This window comes from Lactuca saligna, chromosome 1 (assembly GCF_052625555.1).
Source record: "Lactuca saligna cultivar CGN05327 chromosome 1, ASM5262555v1, whole genome shotgun sequence".
Taxonomy (NCBI): domain Eukaryota; kingdom Viridiplantae; phylum Streptophyta; class Magnoliopsida; order Asterales; family Asteraceae; genus Lactuca; species Lactuca saligna.
Genome location: NC_136417.1, coordinates 14,715,499 through 14,729,235, shown reverse-complemented (window position 1 = coordinate 14,729,235; position 13,737 = coordinate 14,715,499). Strand labels below are relative to the sequence as shown.

Here is a 13,737-nt window from a genome sequence, read left to right as displayed (position 1 = left end):
AAATTATTTTTTGCAGACCAGTGTACACCTCTGTGAATCAGTACACACCTCTACGGATCTGTGTACACCTATGCAGATCAGTGTACACCTCTGCAAATCATTTATAGAAGTTATAGATGTATTTAAGTGTTTTTTTGTGAGTTTGTGAGTTTCAATTACCAATAGAAGTTGTTTTTTCATTGTGTTTGTGGTGAGTGATTTGTAAAATGAGTTTTATTATTTTGTGTACGGGAGGGTCGTGGAAGTTAGTTAATGGAGATGAGGTTTATGTTAGAAATAATGTGAAAAACTATGGTTTAAATCTTCCTCCTAACATTGACCATGAAATGTTATTAAAAATGGTTAGAAGTAAGGTAGGTGTGTTAAATAGTCATATTTGTTTTGTCTTTTAAACACCCGGAGTTAGGGTATGTCATGGAGCTTGGAGATGAAACTGGTGTATTTCAATTGAGACATGTAATGTCTTAATCAAAGAAGACGGTGCATTTGTATTTAACGGTGGTAGGTGAAGAAGCTGAAGAACAAGAAATGGTTAACAACCAATTTAATCCAGCAAAAACTAATAGAGGTCGTAGAGAAAGCAAATGTGATAGAAACGGTTCAAAGGGAAGAGGAATTGATGTGCCAGTGGGTTATGAAAAAAAATTGGTTACTGATAAATTTGTATCTAATAATGATACTTTTGTATCAGATAATGATAAAGAAGCAAAAGTGGACATGACTGAATTACAACGTTAAAATTTGTTCGAGTTTGGAGAAGTTCCTGAAATTGATGATCGAAGATGTGAGGAAAAATCAAATGAAGGGTGGTCAGATGATGAGTACACACAACGAAAAAGTGCTTTTAATCCATGGTATTGTATTCCTTCTATTCCTGATTGTCTAGAACCTATTCATGAACCTGGATCATTTCACAGTTTAGGTCCGAATGATAAATTAATTGTCAATCAAACCTATAACACCAAAAAAAGACCTAGCATTTGCTATTAAATTCAAATCCGTTAGAGAAAAGTTTCAGATAAATGTTGAAAAATCTTCAAAATCTCGGTACCATGTTGTTTGTGTGCAAGAAAACCATCATTGGCGTTTATACGCATCTCTCATTAAAGGAACAAAAATATTTGAAATTAAGATGTTTAATGACGAGCATACATGTTCTTCATTACTTATACACCCAAATCATAGGCAAGAAAATAACAAAGTTGTAGGAACTATAATAGATGACATTATGGGTCAAGGAAATTTGAGAGTTTGGAAGCCTAATGATATAATTAGAGATATGAATGCTTTGCTACAAATAAATATGACTTATTCACAAGCGTGTCATGCTAGATAATTTGCTTTCGGATGGGGAACCCTGAAGAAAGTTTCTCCAAACTTCCAGTTTATTTTCACAATCTGAAGAAACATAATCCTGGTACTGTGGCGTACATAAAAACTGATTCGGATGATTGTTTTGAGTATTTCTTTTTCGCTATTGGATGTCGGTAATATATTTTTAAATATATTTGTTATTTTCTTAAATGTTTATAAACAAATTATATTGTTGAAGATCAAATGAAGCAGAAGTACCCTCACCTATTCTCACATCCTCAAATCTAGCTTTCAAAAGAATTTCGGGACGATATTCCCTCTATCGGGGGGATGATGTCACAACTAGAAATTTTGATGCTTTGTAACCACAACAATTATATCAATTGTGAACCAACAATGTGAAAGCATGTATGATGCTTATTCAATAACAACAAAACTTCATCAAACACTTCATTCAAGCACTACAAATAGTTAATAAAGAATTGGAGACCCTTGAAATCCCCGTTTAAGTCCATTTTGGACTAGGATTCCCTTATTGGGCCTAATGGACCCATAAGCTTCCAATTTGACTATTTTGGGCTTAGAACTCTTAAATGGGCCCAAATTGGACCCATATACATGAAACTTAATGTTTTGGGCCTTATTGGGTCACAACCAATTTAAATTAGTCCTAATGGGTCATAAAAATCATGCTTTAATTTAGTTGGGCCAAAAATCATCTAAGTAAAGCACAAGATGGGCCTAAGGGCAAAAAGACCAATTTTCTTCCTTTTCCCCTCTCCTTTCTCTGCCCAACAACCCAAGAGAGAAAGGGTTGACTTTAGCATTGCCACCTCACATTTTCCCCTTGGATCCCCATGCATTCATCTCATATCTCCATGCAAACATCCCATCAAGATCTCTCTCTCTTCCTCTCTCGGCCGAAACAACACAAACACACACACATATTTCACTCAAACTCTCTCAAAGAAACTCCCTCATCCTTCATCAAATTCTCAAAATTTAGGAGGCTTTTTAAGGAAATCAAACCACAAAACTCGTCATCTAAGGTAATTTGATGTTTAATCCATGATCTAGCTACTTCATTTCATCAAAAATATCTTCTAAATCTAATCAAACTCATGATCTTGCAACTTAGAACACATTTAAGTCAAAATCATTCAAGAAAGACTTGCTAGGATCGAATCTTCTTGATTTCTCTCTTCAAAAACCGAACCCACAACTCAAGGTGAGTTTCATACCCCTCTATTTTCGGTTTTCATATGTTTTATGGGGGAGAATACAAGAAAATGTGTAGATCTATGTGTATGTGTATGCTATGTGTGATTTTATGCATGTATGTATGATTTTATATGTTTTTGTGATGAACATGTAACTAAAAAGGGGTGTTAGCTCAAGATCTATGACATGAGAAAGTAAACAAACATGATCTAAGTTATATTACACCAAACAAGTCAAGAATAATAACTTACAAGATTGTGTTAAACATACTTCAACATAAAACCCATTTTTAGGCTTAAATTGTCAAATATACAAAATTTGGGTTAAAAGTTGCCAAATCACGGTTTCTTAAGGTTTAAAGAGTCAAAACAGTTAAAATAATTGCTTTTATGAACATTAAAATTTTCAAAGGACTTTAAATGTAAATTTTTAGCTTAATGGGCTAATTTTGGGCTTTTTGGGCTAATTTTGGGCTTTTGGCCCAATAAGCCCAAAATTGCAAAAAAGACAATTATAGGGGATGAAATGAAACATTCTTCAAAACAGGGGATAAAAAGTGTAACAAAACTATTTCAGGGGTCAAAAATGCTTTTCATTTCCAAAAAGGATCGAAAATATAAAGTTTTTGGATTTTGGGCTAAAACTGTAAAAATTACGAAAAGTTGGGTTTTGCCTCGAAAAATACTATTCTGAAAGGGGTGAAACTGTTAACAAAATAAGTTTTTAGTTAAAACTATCATTTCAATAAGTCTATGATGACAAAATTTCAAGAAAATATTTTAAGGGCTAAACATGTCTTTTCTTTTATATAAAAAGGACTAAAACTGTTATTTTTATAAAAAAGAAGGTGTTGAAAAGGTCAACCACTGTTTTAAGCAAATTATTTCATTAAGTCAAATACAAAACCACGAATTACGAAAAATCGAAAGACGAATACACGTTTAACTCCAAATATCGTTATAAACGATTCGATTGGTCTCGAATCGATACAAAAACAACAACCGTTAAATCGAACCCTCCAATAAATATACGATACCAAAGATGAGTAATTATTCAAACTTTAGGCTTAAAAGTTTCAAATCATGCTTGTTGGACCTTGTAAGTCCATTAACATGATCTTTGGGCCCAAAGGGTTAACGCTTATGTGTTATTGGGCCTCCTATGACCCAATTCCATAAAAAGGACTTTCAATGGCTTTTATGTGCTATTGGGCCCTAGTGGTCCGTTAGTAATGCTAGTAAGGTCAAAGTAATCAAATACGAGTTGGGTCATCGTGTCTTTCGCATCCCCGACAGCCTAAGGTACTTGCGATAGTAGCAGGACTTCGTACTCATCTTCTCTTCGTTTGCTAAGGCTTCTGAGTAATCAAAGTAGACAGAATTAGGACGTTGTTCAGCAGTAATCAAGGTGGTTTGGATTAAGTGAGTAACAACGGATGATGCCTCTATGGGACGTTCGTAGTTGGCTGTTATAACTTGTCTTCACCGGACATCGTTACAATGATTCACTAGGTTTATCCAACACCATCCAAGTATTCAAGGATGAGTAATCAAAAGCCATTCGGTGGGGCGGGTTAACAATTAGTAATCATGTATACCTTTCGACATCGGAAAACATCGCGTTTTCCAGGGAAATCAATACTACTCGCTCGGAAATTATATAACTATGATACAAAAACACTTTTTTTTGTTTTTTGAAATCATTCATGCATCAACTTATGGATCTTCACACTTTGATAAACTATTGACTTTTCGGAAAATATCATATTTCCTGGGTTTTACAAACTATACAAATCATTTTATTCACAACCTTGCTTATGAACTCACCAACATTTCATATGTTGACGTTTTTCCAAAATAACTTGTATTCTCAGGTAACAGATAAGCGGAAGGGTAATACCAAGTATGTTACGGTGTTTTGCTTATGATATCTATCAAACAATTTATGTATGGATATGTAATGTTAAAACAATGTACTTGATGTGAACAATTCCAGTTGTAATATATTGATGCATGGTGATGTTTATGTTATGATTCATGTATATTCATTGTGATGATATTCAATTTAAGTCACACGAGCCCTCGGACGTTTCCGCCGTCTGGTTCGAGGGTGTGACATAAACTGAAAACTAGAAATGCTTAGAAAAGCAAAGGATAAACCATATTTTTGACCCAACAAGGGAGATTCTCCTAAAGAAATCCTTCGAGGCAGCATTCACGCAAAGGTGACTGGAATGCGGAAAAGGCCAAGAATCAAATTCCCAAGGACAAGAAATGAATGTCGAAAAAGAAGCCAAATTCAAGAGTTGGTTCCATTATATCAAGATCAGTTAGTTCAAAAACATATCGGTGATCGATTTCAAGTTTTAAAGCAAGTGCTGAGGCATGCAACCGATCAAACAAGAAATGGGTCAAACCCGACTACAGATGGGTACAAAAGGTTCACACTCCCAAATCATCTAATGATTCTAATTCTTCTTCTTCTTTTGTGTGTGACAAACAGGATATGTCATGGGAGAAAGTACCTTGTGTAGATGATATAGGTCAATCCAACTTTAAAATGGACTGGGTTTCAAAGACCAACTAATCTCGCACTCTGTCATAGAGATAGTCATGGAGGAATATCATCAGACTTTGGTTTGTTGATAGTAGCTATTCCAAACACATGATAGGAGACATCTCTCAACTGTACAACATTCAGAACTTTTATTGTGATTATGTATCATTTGCGGGAAAGGAAGAAGGAAGAGATCATAAATGGGGATTATACTTAACGGTGTAAAGAACTTTTGAGTTTACTTACTTTGTTCCAAAATTGAAACACAACTAAGGATGAATAAGTTGATGCATTTGCTTGTTGTTATCAAGTCATCTAAATGTGCCTTCAATTGTTAACTTACGATTTGAATTCTTTCGATACTCCTGAGTTTTTATTCACATGATTTATTTCAAAGACAAAATCTTTTTTGTTTATATTTGCACATTTAGTTTCTTTGTTCCCATGCACGATTTAAGGGGGAGAAATCATAATAAAAAATAAAAAAAAAATTTATAAAATCAAAAATTCAAAAAGATGTTTTCTTTTGTAAGCACTTTAGTGATATGAGATTTAGTGATAAATGGCAAGTTAAATTTCCTGAAAACTTTGATTCCAAAAGTTTCTGTTTTGTACATTTTGTATTTTATTTCTAGTTTTTCTGTTAAATTAGTTCATATTTTCTTATATGCATAAATTTAGCAGGGAGAATTTGTAACATCCCGATTCCAGGTATGAATTTAATTAAAGAATAATTGGTCTTATGTCCTACTCGGAGAGTTGGTTGCCCTACTCGCCGAGTAGAAGTGGGAATGGAACGCGTGTTTAGTGACCTACTAGACGAGTCCACCAAGGGACTCGGCGAGTAGGAGCTGGCAGATGAAACCCTAAATTCTCGGGGTTTTACACCCTATTTAAAGGATCATTGGCCTCCACCAGCCTCCCCTTACTGCTTCTTGTCCCTCTCAAACCCTAAAACGTGTGTGTGTGTGTGTGTTCTTTGGTATGTCCAAGCTTGGAGGAGTAACCTTGGAAGGAAGCACTTGAAGAAGAAAGGAAAAGCAAGGCCAGGAACTAGTGGGAAGCTAAGGGATTGCATCAGACATCACTCTCTGGAAGGTATTAGGCTGTTCCTTAAGCTCTTTTCACTTTGAACCTCCCTTGGATAGGTGTTATGAAGGGCTCTCCATGTTTAAGCTAAGATCTGAAGTTGTAACTTCAGATATGGACTTTCCTTGACCTCTAGGTCCATAAAGTTCCCAGATTGTACAAGGATGAAACTCTACCAAGGTGTAAAACTCCATTAAAGAGGTTAGATTGATCATTTCGTACCTTTAGAGCTTTGCATGTACGTAAAGATTGCAACTTTATGTGATAAACATGCCTTAGGAGCTTGGATCTGTAATCTGGGGCCTTGCCATGGCTTAAAAAGCATCTGCATGGATTAAGAACTGCATGGACTCGGCAAGTTGAATGAGGGACTCGGCGAGTCCGTTGAAGATGGCCATGAACTCGGCGAGTTGGATGAACAACTCGGCGAGTTCGTTGAAGATTGCCTTGAACTCGGCGAGTTGGCTAAGGCTTCTTCCAAATCTTGGCCGCATATGAACTCGACGAGTTAAAAGGGGACCTCGACGAGCAAATCAAGGATTTCACGACTTCTCGAATTCAGGAAGAACTCGGCGAGTCGGTGACCTGCACTCGGCGAGTCGAGTCAACATAGACTGTTGACTCTGACTGTGGACTTTGACTTGGACCAAGGGTTGACCAATTGAATTCTGTGGGTTTCTGGGATTGGGAGATTTATGAAAAAGGTTGTGTGGTACTTTTAGGTGGTGGAGTTTGTGTTGGACCCGGGAGTTGAGCTTTCTTATTTCCGACGACAGTTGCGAGGTGAGTTATCCTCACTATACTAAGGTGTCTAAGGCACCAAGGCCGGCCCATTGGATATGATATCCTAGTAGTTGTATTATGTTGATTCGGAGTTAGTTATGCATGCTAGTTTGATACGCTTGAGGGTAGCACTGTAGGACTACCTGTGATACTGATTGATTTCCTGTATGTGCATTATCTGTTACATGTGATATGTTATGTGTGATGGGTTGAGGTTGTACTGCTCCGTGCGGTAGCCAACAAACCCTAGAGTATTCCAGATATGATCTGAGGGCCCAGTAGGCATTCCAGACTCATACTGAGGACTTGGGGGCATTCCAGATACGAGTTGTGGTCCCGGTAGGCATTTCAGACTCGTACTGAGGGTTCGGTGGCAATCCAGATGTGAGCTGAGGGACCGGTAGGCATTCCAAACTCACACTGTGGGCCCAGGGGTATCCAAGTCTGTAAAGCTGTGGACCCGTTATGTGTTGTTCTGCTCAGTTTGTTATGATATGTTAAGGTGTGACAGGGTTGTGTGGACTGTATGTGTATCGGTATTTTGGGGGTAACTCACTAAGCTCTCGGGCTTACAGTTTCAGTTTATTGTTTCAGGTACCTCAGGGGATCGCGACAAGGTGAAGGCATGATCGTACAACTCCTCCTATTGTGTTATGTTTCTGGGAAAACTCTGATATAAATGTATTTTGAAAACAAAGTTGTAATGTTTTGATGAATTCGACGTGTTTTGAAAGTTTAAATTTAGCTTAAATTTTTGAGTGTTACAAGTTGGTATCAGAGACTTCGTTTGAGTGAATTGGAGGAACATTCGTGTGAATCAAGTCTCAAATCGAGGAAAGATTTTCAAAATGGTTTTAAATGGTTTTCAAAATAAGTAAAGGAGGATGCAGGGTGTACGATCAACTGGAGCCAGTAAGTAGACCCCAAAATACCATACATTATTTGATATCGTGATATGTTAGAACAGCATGCTAGTACTAGGCTAAGGATCTTCTGGAATTGCATGATAGAATTGACTGATTATATGATACCTGATAGCCTAGGGATTCCTTATGTGAGATTGACATCATTACTGTAGTTGTCTAATGTATGCATCACAGTTGTACCTAATTAAGATCTTATAGCCTGAGAATGTTTGATTTGGCCTTAGGTTCTGTTCTTGTTTGATTGGGAGCTTGGGGTAGGATTGGATATTCGAAAGTCTATAGGGTCCAGCGTTATGTATGGCTAGCATACATTAGTGCTGCAGGGTTGGTGGAAGTTTCATGGATAGGAGGGATTGAGTGAGACCGGGAGGTCAGTTATGAGATATTTAGCATTCCTCTAGGAGTGAGGGTTGAGCGCTCGCCTTGTTGTGCATATTGTTAGGGTGTTGTGGGGATACTTGGGACGAATATGGGTAGGTGTGGAAGGTAGTAGGGGCCCATGCTACTGAAAGCACAGAACCTATACGCGTGCCAAGTAAGCCGCAATCCCTAGGGTTAGTAAGGAGTTGGCTCTCAAAGATTTATATGAATTATCTAATATCTGGTGATATGTTTCAGAATGGTGATGACGAGACGCTTCGTGGCTGGATCCGGTTCGGGATCAGGATCAGGGGATGGAGGTCAGGAGGGGCCGACAGCACCTGAGCCAATGGTGGAGATGGGTACACAGGAGTTGGATGTCAGGATTCGGGAAATCTTGCATGATGCGGTCGTTGTTGCATTCCGGGCTCAGTTACCGGAGATGTTTGGATCGATCAAGACCGCCATGGTGGAGTATTTTGATGAGCGCTATGCAGCCCTTGCAGAGACAGCCACCGCAACAGCTGCATCAGCGACGGGGGGAGGAGTTGGTAGAGGTTTTCAGTACAGGGACTTCAGTAACACGAAGCCCCCTACTTTTGATGGGACGTAGGATCCCATTAAGGCTATTAGGTGGATTTCAGATGTGGAGGGGTGTTTCTTCACCTGCTCGTGTCCTGCTGACCAGAAGGTCAGGTGTGTTCTGAACCTGCTTAGGTCGGGGGCCAAGGACTGGTGGAGACTTGCAACTGGGTCATACTCTGATGATCAGAGAGCTGTTGTTACTTGGGAGCAGTTCAGGGATATGTTCCGTGCCCGTTACATTACACGGGTTGAACGGGAGCAGTTCAGGGATATATATATATATATATATATATATATATATATATATATATATATATATATATATATATATATATATATATGTGTGTGTGTGTGTGATTTTGATTCTAGAAAAAGCGTCATGTTTGACAAGTCAATCAAAAACAAGCAGGCTGTCTTGGAGTTCTTAAAAATAAGAGGCACATGTTTTTTTGTTTCATAATTAAAGGATATTATTGTAGGAGATCTCGACAAATATTTCCATTAGCATATCATAATGTTAGAATTTATTTGGCGGTTAAATAACAATTAAATAAATGATCTTATACTTAATACATGAATCCTTGCAAGATATGATACTTAATCTATATGTTCTTCCTATCCTTCCCATCTTTTTCAAACATCAAGAAGTATTATTACTGCAACAACGGGCTACTAGGGAAGAAGGTTAAAAAAAAATACAAAACAAATCCGATTCCACCTATTTTCCATATGTTCTACCTATCTTTTATTAAATGCAACAAATCAAATTCCAGCATTGCATGAGTTCCATTAGTTCCCATCTTTTTTTTTAATGCCGATCCAAAAGATATTACTGATGATACTTCCTTGAAAATGATCACTCACTCATGCTTTGAACAATTTTTTATGACTTTAATCAACGAATAATTACTTATTGTTTCATATTACGTAAAGTCTGAGTTTATTTCATTTAGATTTTTCCCTCAGGTAATACTATAACCTAGCTCTTGAACTTGGTTGGATAAGGTTATTTACAATCTTATCTGTGGTAAGTAGGGAATTATTCATACTTATTTTATTTTTATTAAAAAATATTTTAAACATCTTATGAATAATGAAAAGTTTTCATTATAATCTGAGATGAGACAGTGTAAAAGGATGTAAAAATGAGACCGACCACGTGCTTCAATCTTCTGGGAACTTCAATTTTTATAGATATCTCAAATCAAGTACACGAGATTCAAAAGAAATTATTGTTAATATTGAATTTCAGGTATTGATATTTTAATAATGAATGGAAACATTTTTATAAGATAAATTATTGGAGTTTGAGTAGGGATGCAGTGCCAATTTTATCTATAAATAGGATGGCAAATCCAGTATTCCTCTTCACAGCTGAAAGTTAATCTGATCCAAAGATATAATGGCAGCAACTCTGAAGGCAAACAACACTTACATTTTCCCTGATGACATAAGTAGCAGCGACTTCAAATCAGATTTCGTTTGGGGTTCCGCCACTTCTGCTTATCAGGTATATCCTCACATCATATATATTGCTCTATAAAAATAATACGTTGTTTAGACTTTTATATATAAATCACGAGTACTCATGTAATTCTATTCTATATAATTAATTCGTGGTTTACTTATGGCAATGTGAAATTATAATCTAACATTAACTTGTTTTCACATCTTAATAGATCGAAGGCGCTGCATTTGAAGGTGGTAGACAACCAAGCATCTGGGATGCTTTCTGCCTCAAAAATCCTGGTTTGTTTTTTTATTTTTTTCAATATATATGAAGAGACCATGTTTTCTGTATGCACAGGAGCTTTCAATAAAAGTGATGAAAAATTGTTTTACATTATATTGCAGGTGCCATCGACAATGGTGACAATGGAAACAAGGCTATTAATGCTTATTACAAAACCAAGGTCTTCATCCTCATTAATTATCACCTTATAATTAGTGATGCTACTCTAAAATCGAATTAATTACGCCATCAATCTAAACATATTTTCTTATAATTATACTTGGTTCATGATCGATCGATCGTACGTACACAGGAAGATGTGCAAATGATGAAGAAAATGGGTCTAAAAGCCTACCGATTCTCAATTTCATGGAGTAGAATATTGCCAGGTACATGAATCACGAGAACGTGAAGAAAAACAAATTACATTCATTTTTTTTTTTTTTTTAAAATATCTGTACTTAATTAATTTGTTGGTGTTGCATGCACTCTTAATTAGGTGGAAAAGCTAGCATGGGCATCAACCAGGAAGGTGTTGACTACTACAATTACCTAATCAATGAGCTGATAGCGAATGGAATTACACCATATGCCACTCTCTTTCATTGGGACCTTCCCAATGCCCTGGAGGAAGACTACATGGGATTTTTATCAGAACTAGTTGTGTAAGTGGTAGTATAAAATTAGAGATCAATCAATATTAATGTGTGTACCTCGATCAAATTAAGTAATAAATTCAGATAGATAGATAGATACTGTAGATTGACTAGCTTAATTGTTGTGTATATCAGACTTGATTTTGTGGATTATGCGGAGTTTTGCTTCTGGGAATTTGGTGATCGGGTGAAGCATTGGATCACATTGAACGAACCGTATACCTTTGCTGCGATGGGTTATGCTTACGGGACAATGGCACCTGGGCGAGGAGGAGGAGGAGATACCGAAACTCAGCAAGCCATACTCGCATCTGGAAATAACCTTGGAATTCGTAATCGTGCAAGAGCTTTCAACAATAAAGAGGCTGGGAATCCTGCCACTGAGCCCTATACTGTAGCACACAACTTACTCCTTTGTCACGCTAATACTGTCAGACTATACAGAGACCGATTCAAGGTACGTAACTAGCTGCGTAATTAATCAGCGGCATGCCTCCCAATGATACAAGAACTAACATTATTATGTGTATTGATCGACCGGTTTAATAATTAATTAACTAAGTGTGGGGACTTGATCAACCTTGCAGGAAAGCCAAGGGGGTGTGATCGGAATTACCTTAAACACACAGTTTTACGAGCCACTTGATCCAACCAGTCAGGATGACAAGGATGCAGCCAACAGAGGCATAGACTTTATTTTCGGATGGTGAGTCTATCTATATATATATGAACTTCATGAGAATCTGTCATGTGTACGTATATATATTAATCGATCAAATTTTTTGCAGGTTCATGAACCCAATATTTAATGGCAAGTACCCCCAAAGTATGATAGATAATGTTACAAATGGCCGTTTGCCTGAATTCACAGATAAGCAAGTCGAGTTATTGACTGGATCTTTCGATTTTCTTGGGTTGAACTACTATACTGCTCAATACGCCACCACTGCAGCACCAACTGATGTCGTCTCCTACTTGACAGATAGCAAGGTCCATCAGCAGCCAGGTATATAAATATATATGCTTAATTAAGTGATTGGATATAGATATACATCTTGATATATATGCTTTGTCTATTTTTCAGATGATCTTAACGGGGTACCTATCGGACCACAGGTATACTTCCTTTCGATATTAGATTCGGTGTTTTTAATTTGTTTCATAATTTAAGTTACTTGACCGATGTGTGTACGTAGGGAGGTGTTTATTGGTTTTATTCGTATCCACTTGGCTTATACAAATCGCTTATGCAAATCAAATCTGAGTATGGAGATCCAACGATATATATAACTGAGAATGGTAATCAATTTAGATTTTCTTTTCACCTGCATGCTTATACATATAATTGCCAGTTTATTTCATCACAAATTATTGAAAACATTATTACGAGGACTATTTCTGTAGGCTGGCCTGATGCAAATGATAACGATCTCAAACTTGAAGAAGCTCGTGTTGATGAGAAACGTGTTAATTATTACAATTCACATCTTCAAAGCCTCAGAGATGCAATTAGGTAAAGTTATATTATATACCACATGTATACTCAATTATGTATTATGCGTCAATCGTCATTGTGTTGCATGATCCTAACTCCCTGAACTTCACCTCCATTCTGTAGAGATGGCAGTAAAGTTATGGGGTACTTCGCTTGGTCATTGATGGATAATTTTGAGTGGGCCTCAGGATATTCGATTCGTTTTGGTCTGTTTTATATAGATTACGCTCATGGGAAATACACCAGGTACCCAAAGACGTCTGCAATATGGTTCATGAGATTTCTTAATGCCAAGAAACCAATTGTAACCAACAAAGCTACATGAAGGTGATCCAAAGAATTGCTTGAAGTTGAAACCAAAGGACTGAGTCAGCAATGAGAAGGAAATGTAAGAATGTTATGTTGTTTTCTTTTATAATAAGAAGTACTCTTGTACTAAGTCATGTTGTTTTCTTTTACAATAACAAGTAGTCTTATACTAAATAAGGCTATGGGATTGGAAACGTCTATTTTTCCGCTTTATTTTAGTAGGATATATGAATGTTATTTGCTACCATAACAATGTTATTTTACTATGTTGTGAACGTTCACATCATAATCGGTATATAAGTGTGTATGTAGGCATTGTATTTTGAAAATTGCCGTGGGCCTCGAATTAAGACAACTTAAGCATCGACATAGCTCTATAAATCATATCGGTCCGTCCAAATAAAGTAATTCAACTATATCAATTTTAGACATAGGCCTCGTTGATAGTTGCTGACTGAGAAAGTATTAACTTAGAAAGATCTGTGTGAATAAGAAATTCTGATTGGGTAATAAATCATGTTGTTTGATTGGAAATCTGACTGAATGTGTTGATTGATACAAAATGACCATTTTACCCCCATGCTCTACACATTTCTATGCAATACAACAACAATAACAATAACAATAACAATAACAATAACAATAACAATAACAATAATAATAATAATAATAATAATAATAACAGTAATTACAATAATCTGAAAACGATAA

General features: G+C 36.6%; 1 protein-coding gene across 1 annotated transcript; it reads left to right on the top strand.

Annotated features, from left to right (window-relative positions):
• The first annotated feature begins 10,219 nt into the window (after window positions 1-10,219).
• On the top strand, window positions 10,220-13,203 carry LOC145048379 (raucaffricine-O-beta-D-glucosidase-like). The gene is made up of 12 exons (XM_078996847.1): window positions 10,220-10,344; window positions 10,514-10,583; window positions 10,689-10,747; window positions 10,880-10,955; window positions 11,066-11,231; window positions 11,358-11,679; window positions 11,810-11,928; window positions 12,011-12,228; window positions 12,307-12,338; window positions 12,419-12,521; window positions 12,627-12,735; window positions 12,841-13,203. The coding sequence occupies exons 1-12, from the start codon at window positions 10,237-10,239 to the stop codon at window positions 13,040-13,042; spliced, it is 1,584 nt and encodes a 527-aa protein (XP_078852973.1). The 5' UTR covers window positions 10,220-10,236; the 3' UTR covers window positions 13,043-13,203.
• Window positions 13,204-13,737: the final 534 nt, after the last annotated feature.